Source organism: Melozone crissalis, unplaced genomic scaffold (genome assembly GCF_028551555.1).
Source record: "Melozone crissalis strain CALT ecotype California unplaced genomic scaffold, PUWL_Pcris_2 ptg000132l_1, whole genome shotgun sequence".
In the NCBI taxonomy this organism is placed as follows: domain Eukaryota; kingdom Metazoa; phylum Chordata; class Aves; order Passeriformes; family Passerellidae; genus Melozone; species Melozone crissalis.
Genome location: NW_026535905.1, coordinates 1,611,070 through 1,638,576, shown reverse-complemented (window position 1 = coordinate 1,638,576; position 27,507 = coordinate 1,611,070). Strand labels below are relative to the sequence as shown.

Here is a 27,507-nt window from a genome sequence, read left to right as displayed (position 1 = left end):
TTACCTATAAAGTCTGCTTACTCCAAGCAAATGTTTCTCCATCTCTTCTCTTTTTTTTTTTACTTCAATTTGAAGTGAAAGGTACAGTATAGGATTCAAATGCTTTTGCATTACACGGGTTTCTGACCACTTGAAAAACCCCATGGAAAAAACGACTTCACAAACCTGAAACACCGGCTGAATCGTTTTGCTGCACTTCTTTCTGCCTGGCTGAACTTTCTTATGATTTCTATTTTTTTTGCTCTCTCTCTCTCTTTGCTTTACATGGCACTTTGCTTTTGCTTGTTTAATTTTATTTCTTTATTAAAAAAAAATAAATTCATAGCTCCTGTTTCAGCTCTCACTTCGTGTCAGTATTTCTACCCTGTGGATGTGTCACACAGGCAGGAACATCAGGAAATTGCCCAAAAGGCAGAACTACAGAGTAGCTCAAAGGAAGAAGCAAACCTGAACACCACAGCATGGTTTGGTGTTGTCCCAGCTCTTGCCCACACCAAATGCTGGCTCCAGGGAAGAGCAGGCTGCAGAAATAAGAGGTAACTCACAGAAGGGTACAGAAATTGGGCTTTGTCACCCACAGCTGGCTGGCCTGCTTGCCACGATCTGAATGGCTCCTCTGACTTTTCTTTGGCTCAAAGGTTTAACATTAAGGCAAAAATAAGACACAGTGTAGAAGCTCCATCAAATCTTTGGCACAACAGCAACAACAACAACAACAACAAAAAATTACTGTACACATGAGCTGAGAGGGTAACATTTCCCAGTTAAGCAAAGGGAAAAGTGCTAAATAAATTGCACGTACGAAAAGGTGGCTGGCTTAACAACAATAAGAAGCATCCCTGTCCTTTTGTTTTTCCTTTCCTTTTCCGTTTTTCCTTTCTGTTCCAGAGATTAAGAAAGTTCCTTGGCCAATCGTCATCTCCAGTAGGGGTTTCTGCAAAAAAGCCGCTTTCAGTCTTCATCTGGATGGTGCAACCTTTGCCAAGACCAGACGTAGCTCTGGCTGGAAGCTCTTGTGAATCCTCCCTTGCTGGTTGTTACTCCTGGAAGGAGAGAGAAGCACCATGAGGTCAGTGAGCACGCGGTGTCACCGTGTCACCGTCCTTGGGGACCGCTGCCCGTGGATCTGCAATGCCCCAGAGCTGGGCTCACACTGGAGCCATCTGTGGGTGCCACAGCGGAGGACAGAGCCTGCCCAGAGGACAGGGAGTGGCAGACAGGAAGAGGAAGGCTTGGGGAAGGAAAACAACACAGTAATTTGGTGTTGGGTCCAACTCCTGCTGAAAAAAATAAATAATTAGAAGTGATGGCAAATATCTGCTATTTTCAGTTCAGGAGCTGATCTCAGAAAGCAAAGGAGTGGCAGCTAGAAGGGTTTAAGCAGGAGATGGGCTTTCCTTCCACATTTTAGCTGTTGCATTGAGTTTTCTGCAGGCATGGCCGCTCGGTCTGTGGGACTGCAACTTGTCCCATGTACCTGTCACAGCTGTGGCAATGACTTGGGAAATTACACTGGGCTACAGAATATTACGGCCAGGTCCATAGGAAAATGGTCAACTCCAAACCGTGGCAGCTTGAGACAAGGAAATCTCATCTAAACCCCCTTCGGCATTAAAATAAGCCCCACGAATATCCCACAAACAATGGTTAACATAGTTCAAAACAGAAGAAAATCCTCAGGGCCTGAGGATTTCATGAGATCACATCCCCATTGTCCAAACTGCCTTCATCACGTGGGCTCTAAATCCTCTTTTAAATAACTTAGGAATTAGAAACTTGGAAATGAGATCACATTTAGCTAGTGCTACCAGCGTTTCTTGCTTTTTGCCAGTGGATTTAAGAACCTTTCAGGGTGCAGTACAGCTTCTGAAAGTCCTTTGGACACCGTCACCAATTCCCTGAACAGGTCAGCCACATTTCTGTCAGTGTTAACAGGGTCAAACTCCTTAAAGCCTGGCCTGAAAAACTTTCTTCCCCAGTCAGTTTTGTTTCTGTACTGCCTGTCCTTTTCCATCCCTGGACATTGTAACATCAGGGTATAAAATACTGGTAACCTGCTGGTATTTATTTGATTTATGGCAATCATTAGGGCAGCTGCTGTGAGATCAACGATTACAGCTGGTCATCCATGACAGGCTAAGGGACAGGGGAACCTAAAATCCACCTTTTCACCCTCTCCTGTCAAGTGCAGACCCAGGGAAGCTCAGGACTGCCCCAGCACCATCAAGGTTTCTCTTGATAAGAATGTTTCACTAAAAGCACCCAGGTCATCCTCCATGCAATAAATGCTGGTGTCTGCTGGACCCCAGATTCCTGGAGTTGTCTCTGGACAATCCTACCTAGAGCTGCTCAGAGAAAATGTAGGAACTTGCTCCGATTCAAGGCTTTATTTGGGATGTTGAATAAATGAGGTTCAGGTGGGAGAATGACAAACAGCCTTATGCATTGCCAATGTTTCTGTTGGGACCCTTCAACAATATGTAATGTATATTAATAACCTGTAATAGAAAAGTTGGTTGTTTAATTTATCCCACATTTACCTAGGGAAAGAAAATGTGAAAGAAGGGAAGCAATGACTGCTCTCATTAACATTAAAAGACAGCAGAGAGATCAAAAGCATTTGTGGGTTTGGGGAAGCAGGATGGCTTTAGGAGGAGGAGTCTCAGGGCCAGGTCTCTGCTCTGAAGCTTCTGCAGCTGGGGAAGATCAACCATGGGGGAACAGGAGGCAATATGCACAAACCAGGCCAGGGCATTTGTGCTGTGCCTTCCAGCCACAGGAAATGGGAAGGGGAATGGAGAGATCCCCCTGCAGCACGATGGAGATGCTCAGCACACCTCACTGGCACCACTGGACGGGTCCCCAGGCACTGCCCAACGCTTGGCCATGGGTTATGTGTGGTGGGAAGAGGCTTTTATTTCCCCCTCCACCCTTTTTCACTCAGCCAGGAGCTCTGAAGACAGATTTATGAGCCTGGGTCTGCTTCAAACTAATAACATCAGAACTCCCATGGCTCTTGAATTTGACAACTGGCCCAATGACCTTGGTGAGTTTGCAGCATCCTGGAGCATTTCAATCTCCATAAATCAAAGCACTTCTGGAATTGAGTCAGCCTTTGTTCCAGGGCTTCTCCTGTCTCTTCTACTCACATCTTCCTTCTGCTGCAGTTACCCAATATCTGTGGGGTGGATCTTACCCTATTCTTGGCAACACCCTTGCTACAGAGGGGATGGATCCTATGCTGGGATCCTGCTCCCACCAAGGGAGCAAATCCTTTAAAGCAAAGGGGCTTTTGGGGTGCTGTGATGGAACAGGGGAGTCTCGCATCACATCCTGTTGTAAGGAAAAGCTTTGGGCCCTGCTCTTTGGGGTACTGAGTCCCACATCACATCCTTCTGTAAGGAAAAGCTTTGGGCCCTGCTCTTTGGGGTCCTGATGCTCAGTGCCCCAGTGGGCTGATGCAGGGTGTGCAGTGCCCTTGGGGTACCCTGTCCAGAGTTGGGTGATCTTGCTCATGAACTCCTCACGAGCCTTAGCACCCGTGCCCCACCTGCAATCCTTGTTTTGGGCCGCAGGGACATGCAATGCACAAGTGACAAACAAATTAACCTCACTACCCTCTCACTGCCGTGTTTCTCAGCAGGTCCCTGGGTGGGCAATCCTTCACCCAGCACGCAGCAGGGATACCCCATGGCCGGGCAGACCCAGGTCCCCTCCGTGCCCCCGGGATGCTGTCCCGTGGCAGACAGGCAGAGGGACGGGCGGCTCAGGCCGGGCTGGGCTCTCCTGTGGTGCAGCTCCTCCCTGGAGCTGGCGGCCGTGGGGATCAGACTGGCTGGCTGCCCGCGCTCGCCGGCAAGTCCGAGCAGGGAAATGAAGCTATTTTTAAAGAGGAGCCTCTGCTAAGGCAAACTGCAGGGGAAAGGCAGGTCGAATCTCATTATGAGACCCCCTCCCTCCTCCCCACACAGGATGGGAAGCCACGAGGAAGAAATGCCATGCAGATCATCAAGGTTTTACTGTGCTGGCTCTGAATGGTTCTGATAATCAATATCAGATGATCAATAACAGCGAGACCCTGCAGCCAGGATCAGCCACACAAACCAGGGGGTGGGAGCTGTGGCTTTATCTCGGGGCTTTGTCAGAATAAATCACGAGTCATGATACAGTGTTATCAAAAAAATATGCTCCAAGCAAATGGTTTCAGTGCTGTACAAATCAAGTCTGCCACTACCATTTCTCTTTTATAATATGAACCCTTAACTTGTTCACTCCTGCAGGTAAATACGCCTGCAGAACACCCTCCTTCTAATTTTTTCAGCAGGAATAAGTGTTACCTACAGCAGGAGCTATGCTTTTAGCAAAGTAGCAATGAGGGGGCATCAAGGCACGGCACAACACCACAATAACTATTTTATATAATGCAATAATGACATACATAATGTCACCCCTTTTAGTGCAGCAGGCTGCAACAGAGAAGCTTTTTGTTCCATATATGTTTCTATATTGTTTAATTATCTGGGAAAAGACATATACACAGCTTATTTTTAATTTTTAATTCCTTGCGTCTGTGCTCATCCACACACACAGGCACAAAAACAAGAAACTAAATTCCAGCCGAAAACTTTTATTGAGCTCCAACAGCTCGCCTGTTATTCATAACCCAGTTTCCTCTCTCACAAAGAGACCTTTCGCATGGTTTTGGTTTTTTTTTTTTTTTTAAATGTGTGTGTGTGTTTCTTTTTTTTTTTTTTCCTTTTTTTTTTCCTCCCCTTCTGCCTCGCTAACAGCTGCTCGCAGTGTTGTATCCTGAGTGATGATGAGGTTCTGAAAGTGTTTTTTTGGAACAGATGGCCAGGAGAGAGCTGGGGAATGTGCCAGCAGCGAGCTGGGGAATGCGCCAAGTCCTGCAGTGACTGAGTACTCCGGGTTCCAGCTCGCGTGCCTTTCCCCTGCCCTCTGCCCCAAGTGGCGCCAGCAGGACTTCCCAGCTCGCGCTCCGAACATCTGGAGTCTGAGACTGCCAGAAGAGCCGCCACGGGGGGAGGATGGAGCAGAGAGAGAGGGAGAGAGAGAGAAAATATCCCTCACCCATCGCTCCCTGCTCCGGCTGGGCTCCCATGGCCGCCGCGACGCTGCGGCCTAGCACGGCGGCTGATCCCGAGGGGAAGGGAAAGGAGCCTCGTCACGGGGGTTGGGGTGCTGGGTGCTGGTCCCTGCTTGGATCCTGCTCCGTGTGCACTGAGTGACTGTGGTTGTGAATGAAGCCCTGCCCCACAGTTTTGGGGTCAGATCCTGTGGGGCTGGGGGGCTCTGATGCACAGCTCTGTACCCTACAAATAACAGGCAGAGCCCCCAGCCATGCACCCTACACCCTTATCCTGAGCCTCAGCTGCTTTCCTGCAGGGCACCAGGATTCAGCCCTGGAAAAAAGAGATTCTGGGAGCAGCAAGTTGGACCCCAAACACTAAAGAATCCCTGTGAGGCTTTCAGATACCCCCTGGCCACTGAGGATCCTGTGCCATGCAGAAACAGGGTACCTTGGGGGAAAGGAAAACTTGGCCTTCCCTTTCTCTTGCTGCTGCTGCCTTTCCTTTCTCTGTGCTGCTGGAGAATGCTCCTGGCCGGAGCTGAAGGCAATTCCCCCCCTTTTTCCAGGACATCAGCGTGGCCCCTGCAGGACTTGGGGCTCTGCTGAGGGTGTTGCAACCCAGATCTCCAACGTGGTGCAACTCTTGGGTGCACGGTTGAGGACGAGGCTTAGTCCAGATCATTTATAACCAAGCAAGAGGCAGCTTTAAGGAATGAAAACTATCATCAGAATTCACCACCACCACCCCCCCACAGGCAGCTTTTTTTCTTCTTTTTTAAGAAAAGGCAACTGAAGCCTCCTTCGTTGCTTATAAATGAGATCTCCCATCACCAAACACCCTCAACTGCAAGAACTAAAATCACCTTATAACTGTGGTCAGGACAGAAAAGGGGATTTTCTTTTTTCTAGTCAACTTTGAAAAACTAAAGCCAACTTTTCTAATTAACAAAATGAGAATAGAAGGGGGTGGGGGGGGATAAAACCACTCAGTAAATTTCCTATTGCAACAGCAAAATATGAACAACAACCTAGCGTTAGGGACACAGGATAATTTGCCCCCAAAAACAAAGCAAAAGGCAATGCACAATCCAGCAAATGCAACATCTGGAGTCTCTGCCTGCCAAAACAAACTCCAACCAGCTACTTTTTTGTGTGAAAAGATCACGGTGCCACAGCACATTGCAAGCAGAGAGCTGAGAGAGAGGCAGACACACAATAAAATGGAGATGACAGGAGATAAGGGTGCTGTGGACCTAAGGTGCAGCTCAAGGAGGTCTGCGCTCAGGATCGCTGGGATTTTTTTAAGAGAGAATATAAAAGGAAACTCAAAACAAAACAGTAACAAAATAACAACCACCCCAAAGCCGATAATTCGGAGGAACTGCTCAGTGAGCAGTGGTTTCAGAGACCTGATTAAAACCACACAGAGCTCACAGAAACGAGCCGATCTCAACGTGAATGAGGGAGCAGCGATTTTGGGCCAAGCCATTGTATCCTCATCCATTTGCCCGTGTGAGACCCCCCAGGAGAGACATCCCTCCCCACCACCTGACACCCAGAGCCTGGACCGGCTGCACAGCCATCCCACATCTGTAACTGCCCTCTGACAACAGCCTTTTCCTCCCCTGAGCTCACCATCTGCTGGGCTCAAGGAGAAAGGGAGACGTGCAAGATGAGTCCTCCCAGCCCAGGCTTTGCATCCCCACTCCCATCTACTGGGGTTTACCAGAGTTACTCAGTGGTACCTGCTGGTTTTGGCTTCACCAGCAGCTGGATGAGCTCCTGCCATCACCTGAGCCAATACTGCTGGAAATAAAACTGTACTTGTCGTCCTTAAGGGAATCTGTGTGCTCTGGGGCTGCCCTAAGCTGGCAGCAGAACTATCATTTCCAGCAAGAAAAGCAAGGCAGAGCAGGGACTAAGACCCTGCCTCGGGTACCAAGCCTGGCTTTCTTTTCTAAGGGGGCTTTTGGAGAAGGTTCAGGTTGGGCGTCCTTCAAGAACGTGGAGAAAAGGCAGATTTTCTCCTGGTGATGCTGTTTCTGTGGGTTGGTGGTGCCTGGGAGCTGCCCTGGTAGAGTTCATTGTTCAGGCACTCTTGGTTGGCTTGGGGCTTTTCTCCATGCATCCACTCTGAAAGGAACCACCGTAAATGGAAGGCTTTTAAATCTTCACTTGATTTTTAAATTAAGGATGGGCCCAGCTCTAACCCTCAGATGTAAACATCCTGGGATTTGGAGCCATTTAAAATCTGGCTCCTTGTTTTCTGTCTTTAAGCCTGCATTGGGTTACATATGCCAAGACAATGGGTCTCAGCCCACTGGACACCCAAAGCCTGAAGAGCAGCCCAGAAATGTGCTGCAGCCTCATCAAGGATGCTCATTCTCTTCCTTCCCTCCATTGTGACTTTGGGAGGGCACCCAAGACCTAAACAGCAATCTACTAAAGCCTCACAAAGGATGCTCATCCTCTCCTTGACATGGAGAGGGGCTCCCAGACCCAACCAGCAACCTGCTGAAGCCCCAAAAATGATGCTTTTCTCCTCTCCCATCTTAACTTGCAGAGGAGACCCAAGAACCAGCTCTCAGCTTGCCCCAGGGTTGGCAGCACCACTTCAGTGTCCCTGGGACACCACTGCCTGTGGCACCACAGAGCCCAGGGTGAACCCCCAGTCTGGGGCCGTGCCCTGGAGCTGCCCCACACCTCCCAGCCCCAGGCAGGGCTGCCAGCTGTGGGCACGTGGGGCTGTGTCTCTCCCTGCCTGGCACTGCTGCTCCGTGGGCATCAATACAGCCCCTGACAGCCAGAGGAAGCAACAGGGAGTGTGCTATTGTGTTTATTTATAAACAGAGCTGCTGCAGGATGATTTGTTGGGCTGAAGAGGAGGAAAAGTGAGGAAACCTGCCCGAATCAGAGGCAGATCTTAACAACACCGGGGAAGGAGCCTGCTCCCCAGCTTAGCTGCCCATTCATCCATTAAAATCCTGCTGATTTATTATCCTGCCTGACAAGCAAGCTCAGGGAGCAGGGGGAAGTTCAATTCAAGTTTACAAAACTCTTTTTGTCATAAAAGCCTGAACAAAGACATCAATCACTCCTTTAATTCAGCCATGTCACTCTCTGAGGGGAAAACTGGCAGAACGCTCTGCTTCTTCCTCCCACCGCTTGACGATGATTTCACCTAATTGGTTCAGTGTTAAGTAACCTAAAGGAATGCAAGGCATAATTAGATTTAACGTTGTTTCCTCAAGATACCCACATGTCCTTCAGGTCATACATCTTACTAATGTGTTTATACATATAATGTCTCCATCAGCTACCTTTTTTTTTGTTGTCGGGTGATTTTTCTCAGAGATAAGTGTGAGATTAAACAAAACAGAAAACACAGGAGGGTGACAGCGTTTCACAGGCTCCCAAAGGCGACTCAAGGCAGGTTTGGTTTAACAAGTAACAGTCCCAAGATGACTCTTAATGGGATCAGCTCGTGCTGAAACACACGATGGGCGACTAACGAGGGGAAGAGCGGGGAGGAGAGAAAAGCTTTTGATTAGGGAGGAATGTGGTTATTACAAGATCAGATGGATGGAGGAGAAAAACACAGAGAGAGAGAAAGGCGAGGGATAAAAAATGCGAGGCAAATTTCACAAGGCTCAGAAAAGAAGGACACCACTTTGGATTTTTGTTTTTGGTTTTTTTTTCCCCTCCCTTTTGTAACTTTTGCCGTTTTTTAGGGGGTGAGTTGGGGGAGAGGCTGTAACATACCTTCCTTTTTTTAGATCTTCCTTCTGCTTGTAAGGTCCTAGTGCACTGCTCCACGCATTCAGAGAAGCTCATGTTACTGTGGTCAGCGCTGTAATCCAGGTCTGCTAGTCTGGCCAGGGAAAGGATATAGTTACAGGCTATTCTCAAGATGGCCAGTTTGGACAACTTTTGACCATAAGAATAGCAGGGAACCTAGAAAGGGCAACAGGGAAAAAGAAATAATTAAAAATTAGGCCAGATAAACAAAACATCTCGCTTGAAGCATGACAAAACAACTCTGAGTTATTTTCTTAGCAGTTTTAACACAAATAGAAACTCTAGTGAAAAAATACCATATGGTACCAACAGGTTTTTAAGAAGAACTCCCCTGCTGATCTCCATGGGGATGAAAGCAGCATGAAGCCTCTTGATTTCAGCAGGGCAGTTCTGCTTAAAATGTGATGGCAGGATATGTCCCAGGACATCTGCCTGCTGCTCAGGTCGCCTCTTGGAGGCCCTGCTTCTCAGAAACCTGCATCCCCACGCCTCCCAGTAACTTGTCTTGAGCAAGTTACTCCCCACAATCAGCTCCCATGTCATCACAGGTCTTGCAGAATAAGGCAATAAGAAGGTATGAGCAGTTATATCACAACCCATTGTTTCTGTGCTCAAACATCATCAATTGTGACTTTTGAGTTTCTGCTCATGCAAAAACACAATGTTGTTGAGTAGCAGGACCTTGAGCGAGCAGTAATTTCTACCTGTTCTAATTTCTAACACTCCATCATGGTACCTCACCCCACAAAAGAGACCAAAACTGAGCCTGTTTCAGGGAGCTGGGTGCATCTCATGCAATTTATTGCTTCACCCTTAAAGATTTCTATTACAACGTGAAACATTTGAAGGATTCAAACTATTCTGAATGGGTCTCAATAACTGAGCAGTTTGTGGTTCTTGCTGCAGAAGGGTGGGTTGCTTTTCAATCATGATCTATAAAAACGCTACCTCTGCACTTGATTTTAGGCATAAAACTTTAATATGTCCAGCTTAAAGAGAGGTCTTCTGAATCCAACAGGCTTGGGCACCCCATTTTCTAGTTTGTAAAATTGCTGAAGGTCACTCAGCCTTTAATGAGCAAGAGTCTCTTGCCTACAGGAAACTGAAGCTGTGCATTCATCTGAAACCCATCCGAGCCCCTCAGGTTGTCTGAGCACCTGTCAAAGCCTTCACATCATCAATCACTGGCACACCTCAGTGTTTCTCCACCACCTGCCTCCATGCCAGTCTCCATTCTCCACAGCCCTCTGGGGTGTCACACTCAGCTTAGGGCTGGGGAGTTCTGTTTCCTCTTGCCATGCCCATGCCTCAGCTTCTCTCTCCTCCACAGGACACAAAGATGGGAACATCCCCGGAATGCTTTCCCTGACTTTACAGAAGGTAAAATGGGTTCAGCCCCTCCACAAACCCCACAGCACCCACACACAGCTGCCAAAGGAGGAGCAGAACAGCTCAGGCATACACAGGATTTCCGCAAGTGTTCTGTCAGGCTCCAGCTACCATCACCTCCATCACTACAGCTAGATGTGCCATTCCTGAATTTAGCAACCCACGATAGATCTTTTCTGCCCATGAACTTGGTGTGGTAAGCTGAACCAACCCTGTTGATTTTCAGCAGCCACAACATCTTTTTGCAAAGTGTTCTCTCCAGTCTATATAAATTTTTTCTCTTTTTGCTTGTTTTGAACTTGGCTCCTACTGTCTTCCCTTGAGGTACTACAGTTCTGTAGAAGAGAGGACAACAGATATTTATTCACCTCCTGTGTGACATATGTTTTTCAGTTCATCATCATCTTTTCAGCCTCTTCTCCAAAAGAAAAAGATTAATCCTGCTCAGCAGACAGTTCTATGGAAGCCATCCCATATCTTTGATGACCCTTGCTGCTCTTTCCTGAACCTTTCCCAGTCCCTTTGGAGATGAGATGATCAGAACAACACAAAGTGTTCGTGCTGTGGGTGCATGTATCTAACAGATGCTTATGTTCTCTGTTTTGTTTAATGTTCCTTTCTTCCTAATTCCTGATCTGATTTGTGACTGCTGCCAGACACTGACCTGAGACTTTCCTTGAACCATCTAGAGAAACCCCAAGGTCTCCCTTCTCTGAAATAATGGTCAATTCAGGGTCTACCACTTCACACGTGGACTCTGGTATGGGTTTTTCCATATGCATCACTCCACTTTATCTGTGTGGTATTCACCTCTTCTGCCACATGATTACCTCATCACTCAGAGTCATGAACCTCAGCACAGCTCACACAGCCACAGTTTCAGGCGGTGGAACCTGACATTCCCTGTGTAGAGCAGAGCTGAGCGCAGCGTCAGATCCTGGTTTGCCAACCAAGATGTCCCTCCCTGCAGGAACCGGCCCAGTTTCCCTACCCACCATCCCCTGCCTCTACACTGACCACCGGCCCGCACTCCCAGCCAAGCTGTTTGGTTTCTTCTTCCCCAGGGAACACTCTGCCATGGTGCTAATGGAAATCCACACTGGCTGCTTGGCTCACCCTCACCCAAGAGCACGAGGATTTTAGTGCTGTTGACCCTATGGGCCATGTCTTGTACAACACACAGAATCCTTTAGGCTGGGAAACACCCTAAGGACATGGGCTCCAACCACTAACCCAGCACTGCCAAACCCTGTCCCCAAGCACCACACCTACACATTTTCTGGACACTTCCAGGGATGGTGACTCTGCCGCCTCCCTCGGCAGCCTGTTCCAATGACTGACCACACTTTTAGTGAAAATATTTTTCTCATATCCAATCTAAACCTTCCCTGGCACAACTTGAGGACATTTCCTCTTGTCCTGTCACTTGTTATCTGTGAGAAGAGACCAAATCCCACCTGGCTGCCCTCTCCTGTCATGAGTTGGGCAGAGCCAGAGGGTCCCCCCAAGCCTCCTTTTCTCAGGCTGAGCGCCCCAGCTCCCTCAGCTGCTCCTCATCAGAATTGTGCTCCAGAGCCTTCCCCAGCTCTGTGCCCTTCTCTGGACACGCTGCAGCACCTTAATGTCCTTGTAAAGAGGGACCCAAAACTGAACACAGGATTGCAGCTGTGATGTGGCTGAGGTGCCTCTCCAGAAACCAGCCATAAAACTTCAAATGGCCTTTTTTTAATACGCACCACTTACCACTGATACCCCTGAAAATACAAGGAATCACAGAATAGCTTGGGTTGGGAGGGACCTTTAAAGGTCCCCTAGTCCAGACTCCCCCTGCAATGAGCAGGGACATCACGGATATTCTGTTTCAGAGCCCCTTTTTGTCTGACAAAACCTCTCTCTAAATGCCTGCCTTCACTTTTGTTGCTCCCAGCAATGCCCCTGCCCTCAGTACCTGGTCCCCAGATGCAATGAGCTGAGTTCTTTTAAAGCAAGAGCTGCAGGCAGCAGCAGGAACACCCAGGGCTCTCTGGACGCCAGCACAGGGAAAGCAGAGACCCCAGATCAAACAGCACCAGGGAAGAACAAAGCAAGACGGAAACTAAAATGGAAGGATTCAGTGAAATGTGGGAGTAATTTCAGAATTAGAGCAAGAGGGAAGTTAAATTGAGTGGAAGGAAAATAGACCATGAAATCCTTGAGGCTGATGCACAGACGCTGTCCAGTTACAACACGAGCCGGCAGGCCAATGTCTCCTTTCCTCATCTGTTTTGCTCTTTCTTTTGTGTTTTGGGATTTTTCTTTTTCTTAAGGAAACAAAAAAAAAACAAAACAAAACCCAAACTATTTTGTAGGACGTGTTTGCTACAAAAGGCAAGGAAGATTTCAGTGCTAGCACAGCTGACAAAACCCTCATCTGGGATTACACAGCACTTTTCCCACACTGCTGCAACAACGTCCAAACTGCCTGTATGCCCATGGGAAGAGTTTCACCTTGAGGTGTCCAGATACTCCTGTGATGGGTGCAGGGCTCCAGCATTAGGAGATAAGAGGTTTTTTTTGCCATGGTAACAGTGTTAGAAAAACTATTTCATAGGAACCCTCCCTGTCTTGGCTCAGCTCCTGCCATTTTAATGTTTCCTTTTGAATTAAACATGGGAAATTAAGAGAGGAATGAGCCACTTAGTTCAAAACCTGAGCCAAAACTTCCCCAAGTGTGTCTGTGTGTAACTTTGGTATTACCTCTTCTTTAACACCAAGTCTACAGGAGCGAGGGGACAGATTTGTACAAACTGCAGTAAGGGGTGTCAGTGACACACACAGAAATCTTCAAAATCCAACTTAAAACAGAGAGAGTGTTTTAGAGGTGGGAAAAACACCTGAGGCTGGTGTGGCCCTGCCGGTGTAACCCTGCCAGCTCCCACAGAGCCTCCACACAGGTCTTTGGCAGGCAGGAACGTGAGCAGGTATCTGTCCTGCTCCTGGCAAGGACCAAACCCTTCCCTTCTGTCACCTTCTTGCTCCCCATGCCTGAACTGAACAGAATTCAGTGCTTCAATGGGGCAGCTGTGAGCGGAGCAGGTCCATGCAGAGCCAGGGGGAACCAGGCTCGAGTTCCTGGGCAGTTAATGGAAATACTTCCCTTATCTGACCTCACTGGTCTCTGGGGAGCAGCAGCACAGCTCACCATCTTGCCTGCGAAATCTGCAATGATGAAAAGGAATTAGGAAGGAACCGCAACTGAAATTTCACACCAGCCCTGAGGAATGCAGCTGTCTGCGAGAAAGGCAAGGACACCAGCACCATCCTCAGCTTTGGGACGTCAGCACAGAGTGAGCTGGGACCAGAGCTCCAGCCAGAGGATGTTTGTTAGTTGTGTCTGCAAAGGGCTCTGCGGAGTCTCATGGGTCTTATCAGCGATCCCCAGGCTGGCAGGAGTTGAAGCAAGGCAAGATGAATGCTCCTGGGACATATTCCTGAGCAGAAGAGCCCTTCTTTGGCAGGAAAACAGAAAGGGAAGTGACCTACAGGTCTGGTCTATCCGTGACCTCTCAGACTCGGAGGCAGCGCCCTTGGAAAACCAGAGATGCTCCCTTTGAAGTCCGTGGGAAGGCTGCTGTGCTCCTGACCTGCAGCCAGCCCTCCTGAGCGGGGCAGGGACCCACTGCAGCTCCCCAGAGCATCACTGTCACCCACCACAGCCAGGGGCTGAGGGCTGGTTCTGACATGGCACAGGGGAGGAGGCTGCAGGAGGAGCCTGGGGAAAGCAGGAGATGGTGAAAGGGCACAAGTGTCACCCATCTCTAGGGTGACACAGTATGTTCAGGCAGGAACGTGAGCAGGTATCTGTCCTGCTCCTGCCAAGCACCAAACCCTTCCCTTCTGTCACCTTCTTGCTCCCCATGCCTGAACTGAACAGAATTCAGTGCTTCAATGGGGCAGCGGAGCAGTTCCATTCAGAGCCAGGGGGAACCAGGCTAGAGATGAGGGTACAGAGTGTGTTCACTGTGATGGCTCTGCAGGGAACAACCAGGAGCATCCTGTGCACTTTAGGAGCATTAAGCCAGTTCACATCATTGAGCTTCTGTGTAGCTCTGTCTTTATAAAATAGATACCATTTCCATAAACACCCTCTGGACCTGTACAGCTAACATCTGTGAAACCAAGCCTGCTTTTACAGTGCATGAAAATGCTGGGGTAAAGAAGGGTGTTGAGTGCTGGGGGTCCAGATGCCTCTGGGACTGTGCTCCAAATGTGGTTTAGCAGCACAGACGTGCACAGATCCCCTCCACAGAAGGTCACACAGGGCAGAATCGGGCCCCCCAGGCCCAGCAGGGAAGATGGGACAGGGTAGAGCTGTAAGGCACTGCTCTAAGGCAGAGTTTGAGATGCAGCACAAGCCAAGCCCTCCTGACAGCTAGTTCCTCCACATGCCATAATAAGCTGCTGAATTTACCTGCCTGCTAATTCATCTGGTTTATTTCTTATGCTGGGAGTTAAAACATATCAGGGCCCCTCTCCTTGCCCCCCTCCCCCAGGAAAACATTTGGCCGCCTCTCCCTGCATCCCAACACGCAGCCCAGCGGCGCTGCCTCATTGTTTGTGCTGAGCTTCCTGCCAAAAACATTTCCAGAGGTTCATATGAATGTCCAGTACTTCACAGTCCTGGCTGTTGCACATCCCTTTCTAGCCCAGGGTGAGTCAGACACTTCCTGGGGCTCAGGCACCTTGGGGCAACAGTGGCAGGGTGGGGCAGAGGACTGGCAGCGTCCCTGCCTTGTCAGCCCTGACAGGGGAAGCCCCTCTTGCATGATCTCAAATTATCTGTAGCGCTGCTGTGGATGTGGGGATGCTCATCCCTGAAAGGATTCCTCATCCCCAAGGCCAAGCTGGATGTCATTTTGATTAACCTGGGCTAGAGGAAGGGTCCCTGCCCACAGCAGTGGGGTTGGAACTGGAAGATCTTTAAGGTCCCTTCCAGCCCAAACCCTTCTGTGATTCCATGAGTAAGATCCTTAGCAAGCTGAAGGCCTTGCCCAGAAGATCATTGGCTCTGTTTAAGATGTAGGTTGTTTTTGGGAAGGGTTTGGAGCCAGCCCTTTTCTCCTTCCACCCAGTTCTGGGGGTGAAGTGAACACAAATGGGTCCTTTTGCTGCTTGCAGGACTCATTGATGACTTGGTTCAGGTTCACCAGCAAGGGGACTTGGCCTCCCTACCTTGTCCTTCTAATATTCCAGGTGGGACAAAGATGACTTACACAGCTGTAGGATGGAAAAAAAAGCCTGCAAGTACTCCTGAGACATCCTTTCACAGTCCTACCAGATCCCTTCAGAGCTGATTCCCAAATATCCCTCCTGCAGCACAGCAGCAACCAGGACCCACCCATGGCTCCTCTGGTGCTCACTACCCTGACCTGGACCTTTGGGGCAGCACCCTCGGGTTTGAACCCAGCCAGATCTAAAGCCAGATCTTGCTGTGTGGATAGATGGAACTGCTGCGGGAAAAGGGCCCCAAAGAATCACAGAACAGTTTGAGTTGAAAAGGACCTTTAAAGGTCATCTAGTCCAGCCCCCTGCAGCGTGCAGGGACATCTTTAACTGGATCAGGTTGCTCAGAGACCTGTCTAGCCTGACCTTGAATGTTTATAGGGATGGGATATGTATCACCTCTCTTGGGCAACCTGTGCCAGTGTTTTACAAGCCTCATCGCAAAAACCTTCCTTATATCTAGTCTAAATCTACTCTATTTTAGTTTAAAACCATTATGCCTATGACAACAGGGTGCACCCAACAGTTTGTCTTCCTTTAATGGGAAGGGGTGAAGGGGCTGAAAAAACCTCCCAGAACCTTTTCTCCTCCAGGCTGAACAATCCCAACTTTCTCAGCCATTCATTTGATCAGCCTGGTGGTCCCCTCTATGTTTGCCCCAAGAGATCCACATCTCTCCTGTGCTGAGGATTGCAGAGCTGGATGCAGCACTGCAGTGGGGTCCCACAGAGCAGAGCACAGCAGAGGGGAAGAGTCCCCTCCCCTGACCATCCCTGGTGTCACAGTGTCAGATGTTCCACAGAGCTCTACTCCAGCAGCTACTCCATGCCATGGCTCTGAGAGGCTTTTGCTTTCTCTGCCCCCAAATGCAGTGGCAGCAAGGGGACAGCAATGCAATCCCAGCAGTTTGAAAGCAAGCCTCACCCCTGCCTCACCACGGGGAGCAAAGTGCTCAGCCCAGGCCCAAACCCAGCTGGAAAATGCCACCAAGAACAGCAGCAGCACCGCTCAGGCAGGAGCCCCAGTGCTGACCGAGCTGCCTTTGCCTCTTGGGTGGGTCCAGGCTGTCAAACATCCCAGCTCCTGCTTCCCTCCCAGCTCCTGGCTCCCCGTCGCTCACATTGCACAAACATGAGTTCACTGCTTGGAGCACGAATTGGCTTCCTCCAGACAAAACCTAGGTGTGGTGCTGGGTGAGTTCACCAGGAGTCCCTTCCAAATGGCAGCCTGGTGAATGCTGCCCCAGGCCGGCTCTGCTCCCTTTGGGACAGTTGTCCTGCACTTCCCACAGAGGTTTTGCTCCCCCAAAGCCACCTGCACGTCCTCGGGGCACACAGCACATCCCCTCAGTATCATGCCTGAAAAATATCACAAAATATCACACTGCTGGGCTGCAGAAACGCTCTTACCTTACTGCTGGTTCTTTGAACCACTCCCCAAAACAGTAACTAGACAGACAATTACTGGGGTTATCAGAAGAGAAATTCCAGGGCTACTGGGCACAGAAAATCTCCTCAGAAAGGGGCTGCACTATAGTGGGGAAACACTTTTTTGGGTGGTAGTTTAGTAGTGGCCATATGCATCTCTGAGGTCCAATGGATCCAAACCCTCTGATAAATAGAAGAGCAAGCTCCACTGGAGATAATGGCATTAGCTCAGCTTGGATTTGGTGACTGTTCAGCCACCAGCCACTGCTGGACACCACAGCATTTTCCCCTCTCTTGCTGTCACCCTGAGCCCCTGGCAGCTGCAGAGGAGCAGAACCTCCCACAGCACACACATGGCTCTGTTTGCGTCCCTGCCTGGCACAGGGGACAGTGCACACCAGGACCAGGATGGGATACATCACCTGGGAAACACACATGGCACTGACCAAAGGAGATGCAGGCTGGGAACAAAGAGCCTGGGGAGATCTCTGCAAGGCACTGAGAAGTGTCCCACCTCCCCATGCAGCCCAGAAAGGAATTTGACAGTGGATTAAGGCAGGGAGCAGAGGCTGGAGTCAAAGCTTGATGGAGAAAAGCAGATTCTTTTCTCCAATTTCAGTGGGAGACATAAGAAAACACAGAGGTTAACTCAGGGTGGCTGCAGCAGGCAGAGCAAACACCTCCTGACAGGAGCAGGATTTGTGGCAAAGGATAAAATCAGCTAGACAGCAGCCAAGGGAGCAAAAAAGCCTTGTTCTTGGTGACACACAGCCATTGTTTTCAGGATTTTTGTCCTTTTGTTTGGTTTCCCCCTTATTTTCTTTCCTCCTGTGTTGCTTCAGGGCAGTATTTTGTCATCTTCTTTAGCTGTTAACCACAGGGCTGCCCCACTCTGGGCTCCAAATATCCATCAGTGTCACTTGGGGCTGGCAGCAGCCACGGAGATGCTCTGGTTAACACTGGGCTGCTCAGTGACAACAACACACAGCACTGGCACTGCACACTGTGTCTGGAAGATGCTCCTGCTCTCCTGAAGTCCAGCTGCATCCCTCCAACAGCCAAACCTTCCTGCCCAGCCTTCACTCCCAGAGCTCAATGGGTGGTTTGCCTACAGCAGCTGGGTTTTAAGGCACCCGAGGGTTTCCTGCTGGTGGATCACAGAGGGATGAGTCACTGGGAATGGGGCTGGCAGATGTCAGCAGGTGACCAGGGACAGCTCTCAGCCAGGACACGTCAGTGACACTGGTCACATGCAGGGTCCCGCCTGCAGAGGTGACAAACCACAGCCACCCCTGGGATGGCACACAGAGAGGGTGAGCACGGAATGATGCACCCACAGAGCAGCCTCAGCCTCTGCTGGCTCGTGGCTCAAGCCACAGCTCCTCCATTTACTGCCTGGTTTGTCCCTTCAAACCCCTGCAGACAGTTTGTGCCCACAGCCACAAAATCTCCTCCTGCAGCCTTGAGGCTTCTGCTCCTGATGTCCCACCATGGGAAGGAGCAGGGACTTTTCTGCACTGATTTAACAGCAAGCCACAGCAGCCATGTGCATGCCCGAGGCATAGAGTGAAAGGGAAAACCCTGTGTGGGGGGAAAACCTCCATTCCAGCAGCTAAAAAGCCCTATAAAACCCTAAAGCATCTCCAGAACCCACCCGAGTGCAGCGAGCGAGGCTGTCAGCTGCTGAGGCAGAGAATGTCCTGGCAACGTGGTGGTGAAAAGATTGAGGCAAAGGCCGGAGCACTTCAGGGGAAGATAAATGTCTGTGGACACGTTTGCTCCCGGCACAGACTCCAGCTCGCTGTGGCTCCGTGCATCACTCTCCTCAGGAGGAGCTGGACAGCAGCGCTCCAGAGACAAACCAGATGTGCAAGCCCAGGCAGGCTCCACATCAGGAAGGCTGCTCTGGTCGTCTCCATCCATCCAGGGAGAGTTTGCTGCCACCTTAGGGTCTGTCAGCACAGCTGAGGAGCTCAGTCCCAGCTCCTGGGAGTGCAACATACTGGTTTGCTTGGCTGTCCATGCACTCTCATGGTGAACAGCACAATTCCCTTCTGGCCAGGGCTTCCAGCAGCAAACCTGGTGGCTAAGGCCATACTGCAATAAAAATTACAGTGGCTCAGTTTCACAGATGGGACTTGCTGGAGGATGAGTCTCCTGCTGCCAATAGGAATTTGCAGACAGAAAAAAGAGACAGAATTGCTCTGCATGGACAACAGTTGCTTTGAAGATAGGCAATGTTGTTGTCACATCTTGTCTCCTCCAGACAGTTGCACCACTCCATGAATTTGAACATGAAAAAGATGGGTAGGAATCTTCACATGGAGGACAAGGTGACCCCAGGTCCCTGTGAACTCAGTGCTGTCTCTGTCTGCATCAGAGATGTTTGGGTTTCTGACCACCCACCGTGGCAGGGAGAGGAACATGAAAAGGATGGAAGTGACAACCCCCCATGTCACATGCAGAGGGTCCTGCAGCAGCCAGGGCAGGGCAAGAACTCACTGACCAGCACCTGCCAGGGCATTTGGGCGCAGGAGAGCAGCGCTGCAGACAGGAGCTGCCCAGTCACAGGGACAGGAGCTGCCCAGTCACAGGGACAGGAGCTGCCCAGTCACAGGGACACCAGAAAGGCAGCAGCAGAGGGACAGCCAAGTACAGCAGAAGTATCTCACCACCTCCAAGTGCCTCAGAGCAGGTCAGTGTTTTCCAAGGAGAACTCCAGTTTGCCTCAGGAGCCTGCTGTCAGTGGAAAGATCACTTGGACAAATGATACTTGGGGGACTAAGGGGGAGAAATCTCTTCCAGACTTAATAGCTGAAGACCACAAATACCAAGACCAGGGGGAAGAAGCTGTTTCTCAGGAGCATCTGCTCTTCAGTCCAACTTCAGTGCTGTGGCTGTATGGCATAGGCAGCAGGGTGTACAGCAGCTCAACACAGAGAGGGAGAGAAATCCTCGTTCCTGGTGGCTGTGACACCAAGGGTGAACACAATGGCAAGGACACGTCTCTCCCAACAGCAGGCAGCTTCCCAGAGCTGGCAGCTGCCCGCCTGCCTCCCACCTCTGAGGGGCCCTGGCCTCCGAGGCAAGCTGGGGACAGCTCAGTCCTCAGGGACATGGCTGGGTTCTGGGTTAGCCTCGCCTTGTGTGAAACAACTGCGTTTGGCTCTTCCTCCACCAAGAACTGGGAGGAAAAAAAAGCACCCACACCCCTTCCTGCCATCTGGAGAGTCAGCCAGCACGAGCCAAAACACGTGTGCCATATGCAGGCAGCTGTGGAGCGCCGGGACGCCGCCGTCAGCCCATCTGTGCGCTGCGCTTGCTGTGTGCCAGGCGCCTGCCCTCGGGTGGGCCGCTCAGACAGGGAGAGTGTCCTGCAGAGAGCCATGACTTCCCTTTCCTGCTCCTCCTCCTCCTCAGCAAGCACGGATGGGCTCCCTACGGCGTGGCCGTGGTGGGTCTGATCCTGCAGCACTGGGGTTTTATCCCACGTGTGCCAGTGAGGATGGCTATCTCCACTCGTGCACCCAGCAGGGACACGGATGGCACCTGTGGGCGTTGGGTACCGGTGGCTGAGGAAGGCTCCTGCTGCCAGCAGCTGCACAGGCAGCACCTGACCCGCAGCCAAAGGAGCGTGGGGCCAGGGTGGGCCGTGTGCAGGCACGGCACAATCCCCTGCTCCTCGCCCTCCTGTCTGCAGGGACGGATCACTTTCAGCGCCTCAGGAAAAGCCTCCCAGCTGCTTAAGAGCCTGATATGTGATGACAAGGAGGGGACGGAGGACTAACCAAGGAACAAGAGGGGAGGCCTGCAGCAGACAGCACGCAGGGATTGACTCTCTCAAGGGACTGAAGGCCCTTGGCATGCCCTGGCCTGTGGGAAGGCGGTGCTGCCCTGAGAAAGCCTCCCTACTGCGTGTACCTCCACCAGGGCACCTCCACACCCTGCGTCCCACCCGCTGGCCAAGGTGTGACAGAAAGGACCCTCCTGTCCCCCGATGTGAGCAGCCCCCCAGAATCCCCTCTGCCGTCACGGATGACGCGAGTGCCAAGGCAGCGGCGCCGTGCGTGTGTGCAATGAAGCTGGCTGTCACCTGATGTCACCGACGGCACCCGGCGCGCCGCTGGCAGCCCAACAAGAAATGAATACAAATGTCATCCAATGATGGTCGGGACAGCCAGCCCACCCCTCAGCAAACTGCTAGGAAAACCTCGTGGCAAACATGTCCCAGAGAATGATTTCTTTCTCTCTGCAGAGCGAGCACAGCTCGGCCAGTTCGCTCCTGTGCTGACCCTAGAGAGCGGCTTTCACGGGAGGAGAGGACGGCAGCTTGTTCTCCAGGCTCCCTGGGCTCCCAGCTGAGTCCATGGCTGAAGAGATTTATAGAGACAGGGCCAAGGCCAGGAATCTGAGGCTTTTCAAGAGTTGCCCATTTCCCAAAAGAGTGCAGCTTTAATTTGTTGCCTGCCTGACTTGTGCTTGAGGCTCAGCCTAGAACAAGATTGCCAGTGATTTGGGAAATCAGTGCTACTTCCCCTTGCGGTTTTGGTGGTGTAGATGTCTATCCATGGAGAATCAGACTGACACTTCCAGGCGTGTTACACGCAGTCACCAAACAACTGAAATATGGAAGCAGCTCACAGGAACAAAATATATCAAGTCTGGAGTTTGCACAGACAAGGGGCGACCTCTCAGCACCGGGGGACAGCACCCAGCACACACTGGATTACCGGGATTATAACAGGAGCAGTGAGATCCCATCACTGCACACTGATCAGAAATGCTCTAGTTTAGTTGTTCACCAGCAATTCTCTCCTGACACACAGCCCTGGTCTCAGCCCCTGAAATCTGTTTGCCAAAGTAGATGACGGGAAAGGATTAACTCTTGGGGTGCAACCACCCAGGAGACAGCAGCCATTGAGAAGGGCTCCAGGCAGCATGCTGAAGAGAGGAACAAGCAGATTTTCTTTAAGCAGGGCAGCAGATTGAGTCCTAAAGTGAGCACACTTGGGGAATGGCTCAGATTAGTAATGTCCAGAAGATGGTAGGGAAAAGCCTGTGTGCGTGAGCTCCCCTGCAAGCAGAGCACGCTGCTCCCACCAGCTGGAGGGACCATCCTGGGAGAGGTGATGCTTAACACTTCTCACAGCCTCATCTGCAGCTTACCACCCTGAGCCCTGTGCATCTCCTCCTTCCTGCACACCTGGAACAGTCCCATCAACGTTTAACAGAAAGGCAGAAAAGCCAGCACAGCTGGGCTTGCCCAATGTGACAGCACATCTCTGTCTATCACTGCACTTTACACGCTGCCTGCATGCACAGAAGGCTGAGTACAGGGGCCAGGACACCGATTTATCCTTGTGCAGAACATACAAGAGCCTTGTGGCTTCCATGCATCTCTCCTCATCCGGGGCAGGTAATGGAGGATTTTGACCAAATGGAAGGATTTTGACCAAAACCTTTCATTTACCTTTCAAAAGTGCCACCCTGACACTGTGAACATATCCTTTACAGCCAACCATGAGGATTTTCAAATCCTCTCAGCAAGAAAGCTCAGCACAAGACACACTTCAAACACAGCCTACAGTAAAAGCCATGGGAAGCTAACTGGTGGAGGACCACAGCTCAGCTTGGCTATCCCTGGCACACAGGGCACATAGAACGCTTCAGAGGCTGCTGCAAGAACCCCAGGGGCTCTGAGGGATCAACGTCAACAGGAGCACGGTGCTGCCCAAATTCCCGGTGATCCCTTTGGGGCAGCTCACCGCAGCTGCACAGCTGGCAACTACACGTGCTCTAGGTACAGGAGCATCACCCCAGCTCCCAGCTTGACCAAGCGCCTCTCTACAAACTCTGTTCTCCCTCGGGAGGGATTTATCGGGTTTGTTTTATTTTTCGCTGTCTACACCACTCCCCCTCCGGGAGAGAGAAAAAAAAAAAAGTCCAAAACTTTCTAACTGCAAGCAAATTAAAAGCCCTTATTTATTTATCTTGAGCGTTAGCACAGTTCTAGGGTTGGTACTTCCAGGCATTTTGAACCGACTTCCCCTCCTGTCAGGCGGCCACTCGGCTCCGGCCCTTCACCTCCCCTGGCCCCGGGGCAGCGCGGGCGCTCCCCGGGCACCCCGCGGGTCCCGGCGGGCAGAGCCCGGGCCGGGCAGGCGGAGCGCGGCGCGGTGCCCCCGCGGGGCCGGGCGGAGCGGTGCCCGGGCGGCGGCAGGTACCTGCTTGCGCAGCGCCTCGAAGGCGGCGCTGATGGTGTGGACGCGGGTCCTCTCCCGGGCGTTGGCCAGCAGCCGCCGCGTCTGCTGCAGCGCTTTGATCTCGGGCGAGACGCCGGACGCCTCTCCCGGCCGCGGGCGCGGGGAAGCGGCGGGCGGCGGCGGCGGGGCGGCGGGGAAGGCGCTGCCGGCGGCGGCGGGGCCGAGCGCGGCGCTGCGCGGCTCCCAGGCGGGCGGCGCGGCGGCGGCGGCGGCGGCGGCGGGGGGCGGCATCGCGGGGGGGGCGCGGAGCGCGGTCCGCCGCCCGCTCAGCACTTTGAGCTCCACGCGGAAACTTTTGCAGCCGCCGTGCTTGCGCCGCAGCCGCCGCAGCCCGCCGAGCTCGGCGGGGCACAGGCGCGGCCAGGGCTCGCCCTCGGCCAGCGGCGCGCTCCGCATGGCGCGGGGCGCTGCGCGGCGAAGCTCAGCCGCGGCCGCTCCGCCGCTGCTGCGCCGCTCCCGATGCCGCCGCTGCTGCTGCCGCTGCTGCTGCCGCTGCTGCCGCCCATCTGCGCCCGCCGCGCAGGGCCGCGGCGGGCAGCGGAGCTCCGTCCGTCCGTGCGTTCCTCCGAGCTCCGCGCAGCTCCCGCACAGCCCGCCTGCCTCCCGCCGCCGGCCGCCGCGCAGATGAGCGGCTTTAAAGAAACAGGAAGGCTGGCCTTTTTTTTTTTTTTTTTTTTTTCTTCCCAAAACAGCTGTGCTGCCAATCTCCTTTGTTCATCCCCCCCTACCCCCCCTTCCCTTCCCTCCCCTCCCACCCCACTCCCACTTTCTTCTTTAATCTCGCTCTTCCATGCGATGGAAGAGAAATCCTGCCCCCCGGAGACTCGCCGCGACCCACCGTGTGCGCTTCTCCCCCAGCCCCCTGCCTCGCTTCCCCAGGGAAATCTGGGATTTGCTTTGGTTTCCAACCCGCTTCATTCCGCTTCTCCTCCCGTATCACTGGTTTTCCGCATCAAGACCCTCATCTGCGAGGCACGGGGTGCCTGACTTCACGTCGCCTTCCTGAATGTGCCCGGGAGCACCGCGGGCACCCGGCGGGATGGGGAGCTGGGGCAGCTCCGGCGTTCCTCGCACACGCATCCCCACATCCCTCCCGCCGCTCGCGGAATCCTCCGGTCGCTGCCCCGCCGCCGACTCGGACCCGCTAGGAAGAATTATTCCGCAGCAACAGCCTGCCCTGTTTTTCACAGGGCTAACAAGGGAGCCTGCACTCGTGGGTTACTGCTGCCAGCTTTGGGCTGCCTTCTGCTGGCGCCCCAAAACCCCTCAATTCCCCTCACCTCAGCCTTTGGGGAATCAGGGCCAGGGCAGACATAGTGGGAGGGAGGGATGGAGAGGTGCAGTTCACAGTCAGAGCTGTGGCAGAGCTGAGAGTAAACTGCGTTTATCAGGATTGTAGGAAAATTTTGAGGTGGAAGAGACTTCAGGAGATCCTTTGTAATGTTTAAAAGTATCTCTGTTATTTAGGCACCGGGCTTTTCAAGTCATCTAAACCCCTTAGACATTAAGTTGTACTGAGAATCAATGGGATGCAAGTGTGAGATGCTTGAATTCACAGCAGTGAAAGGAACGTTGGTTCCTTACCCTCCTCATCCTCCTCTTCCTCCCGTGGTGTGTCAACCTAGCAGCCCTCAGCACTGTGTGGGGTGAGGAGAAGGAGCTTCTATTGACCTCCTGTAGGTCCGTGATGCAACGCAAGCGCTGCCTGATGGCCAATTTCCTCTTGCTACTGTGGCCAGGCTGCCCCGGAGCAAACATTGGAAGGGTTTCCTCATGTGGAGAAAGCAGAGGTTGTGGAGAAAGCACTGGAGATGTGCTGAGTGCTGGTTCAGCACCGCATCTGTGACAGCGGTGCTGCCTCCCCCATTGCCTCCCACGTCCCAAGTGTCCCTGCAGTTTGATTTTCCCTTGCAGAAGGACTTTAGGTGAGTCAGTGGAACTCACAAGTGCCTGACTTCCCAGTGTGGGTAGCAGCACCCCCCTGCCTTGTGGTGGTGCTGGCAAACCGCCCTGATATCCTCAGCTAGAGCCTGTGAGTTATTGCTGCTAATGCTAGGGCATGCCTTAATGACTATTTTCTCCATCTTTCATCTTAGTTCCTCTAACTCTCAAAGCTGAGAGCCAGCAAAGGGATTTTCAGTTGACCATGTTTCTCCCAAGCATCCTAGTGAGTGGCAGTAGCACCAGCCCCTCCAGCAGGGTCTATCCTTCAATGGGAACCTCTGTTAAACATTTGGGGGCTCTTCTCATGAGAGGAGCACCTTGGCCTAAAATTGCACTCTCAGCCATTAAATTCTGCCTCCCTAAAATCCCCTCACTCTTCCAGCTTGACTCAATGAATCAAATCCATTTGGGCAGCAAATAGATGAAGGCCATTAAAACCAAAGGCATTTGCAGCCATTTACACCATTTCCCCCTCATTTTGTCCCTAAGGAATGTTTATCCTCTCAGTGCTGGTTATGTAGCTGCTCCCTTGGCGGTGGCTGCGTTTCGGAGTGCTTCCAAGAAGAAACCTAAACCTGAGTGTCCCTAGTCACATAACCCCCTGTCAGACCTTCCCCTTCTCTCCTTTTAGTATCCCCGTGGTTATGGGTATCCCAGCATGGCCGGGGTGGCCCAGCTCAGGGCTGAGTCACGCTGGGCCCTGTCCCTCCGCGTGACGCACGGAGCGCTGCCTGTGCCCGTCCCTGCCTGTGCCCGTTCCCAGAGGGGACAGCAGTGACAGCTGCCACCCCAGAGCACGGACTGTGAGCACAAACCTGCTCCCACCCTGCTCACCTCTCGGGATCTCTGCTGGTCAGTGACCCTGAGATGCGTTAGAAAGTCTCTTTTCCCAGCCCGGCGGTCAAAGGAGTCAGAACTCTTCAGTTCTCGGTCTCGGCGTTGTTTATTGTTCCTTATCTATAAAATTCTTTCTCCTGTCTCGCCGAGGTCCTCTCAGCAGGACAGTCAGAGCCACTCTGCCCACCTCAGAGGTGGTGCTGTCTTTTTATACTAAAAACTACATTTACCATAACTTTCCAATACCTATCACCAATGTTAGACAGCGAGCTTCCACTCTAAACCAATCTAAAAGGGCCAACATCACAGCAGAAGATGGAGGCCAAGAAGAAGGTGAAAGGCTGGACATGCCCCAATTCCTGCATCTTGCCTCCTGAACCCCCATTCTAAAAGCCCCAAAAATCTGTTTTTTACAATAACTTCCCAATACCTATCACCAATGTTAGACAGCGAGCTTCTACTCTAAACCAGTCTAAAAGTGCCAACATCACAGCAGAAGATGGAGGCTAAGAGGAAGAAGAAGAAAGGCTGGACACAGTCAGATTCCTCCATCTTGCCCCCTGAACCTCCATTCTAAAAATGCCAAAAATCTATTATTTACAATAACTTCCCAATGCCTATCACCTACGTTAGACAGTGAGCTTCTACTCTAAACCAATCTGAAAGTGCCAACATCACAGCAGAAGATGGAGGCCAAGAAGGAGAAAGGCTGGACATGGCCAGATCCCTCCATCTTGCCCCCTGAACCTCCATTCTAAAAGCCCCAAAAATCTATTTTTTCACCCCATGATAAATTCGCTATCATTCTACTTAAACTTTGGTGGGTTGTAATTCTTCATATGACGTTGGTAATTGTTTTTTCCAAGGGCTAAATCAAAGGCACGGGGGTCCTGGGCTCTGTGCCAAGGTCTCTGAGCCCCCTGGGCAGGGGCTCAAGTCCTCCAGGGCAGCCAGAGGAATTTCCTGGGTTCCCACACTCACCTTCCTTTGTTAAAGAAAGACAATCTGGGTGGGGACTGTGTCATCATCTGGTTGGGTTGCTCCTGTTTGCCTACATGGAGGTTGAAACTGGAACTTGCTTGGGACTAGACTGGAGGGAGAGAGATTTAAACTTCATGAAAGAATTCATGCAACCTTCTCTACCAGCTTAAGTTTGTTGGAACTCAGTGCTTCCCTCTGGGTGTCCAGAGTTGCCCAGGACCCCGCTGGGGGCTCAGAGACCCTGGCACGCTGCCCAGAACACCTGGGGATTTGATTTTTACCCCTGGAGCGAGTTACCAACTTTGTATGAGGACGTGAAAGTCACACAGCTTTGAATGGTGTAATGACGAAATAACCACAGGGTGAAAATGTAGATTTTAGGATTTTTGGTTTGGGGGTTATGGGGACAAGATGGAGGAATTTGGGCATGTCCAGCCTTTCTTCTTCTTCTTCTTGTTCTCCATTTTCTACAGTGATGGTGGCACTTTGGGATTGGTTTAGAGTAGAAGTGCAC

At 51.7% G+C, this 27,507-nt stretch overlaps 1 protein-coding gene across 2 annotated transcripts; it reads right to left on the bottom strand.

Moving 5' to 3' along the window:
• Positions 1-244: 244 nt before the first annotated feature.
• On the bottom strand, positions 245-23,627 carry ATOH8 (atonal bHLH transcription factor 8). Of its 2 annotated transcripts, none has more exons than XM_054293260.1 (3): positions 23,193-23,627; positions 8,851-9,046; positions 245-1,040 (listed from the first exon to the last, which is right to left on the bottom strand). In XM_054293260.1, the coding sequence occupies exons 1-3, from the start codon at positions 23,625-23,627 to the stop codon at positions 952-954; spliced, it is 720 nt and encodes a 239-aa protein (XP_054149235.1). In that variant the 3' UTR covers positions 245-951. The 2 variants fall into 2 exon arrangements, with proteins under 2 accessions (XP_054149235.1, XP_054149236.1); XM_054293261.1 differs by having other exon boundaries at positions 957-1,043; positions 8,855-9,046.
• Between the last annotated feature and the right edge of the window lie 3,880 nt (positions 23,628-27,507).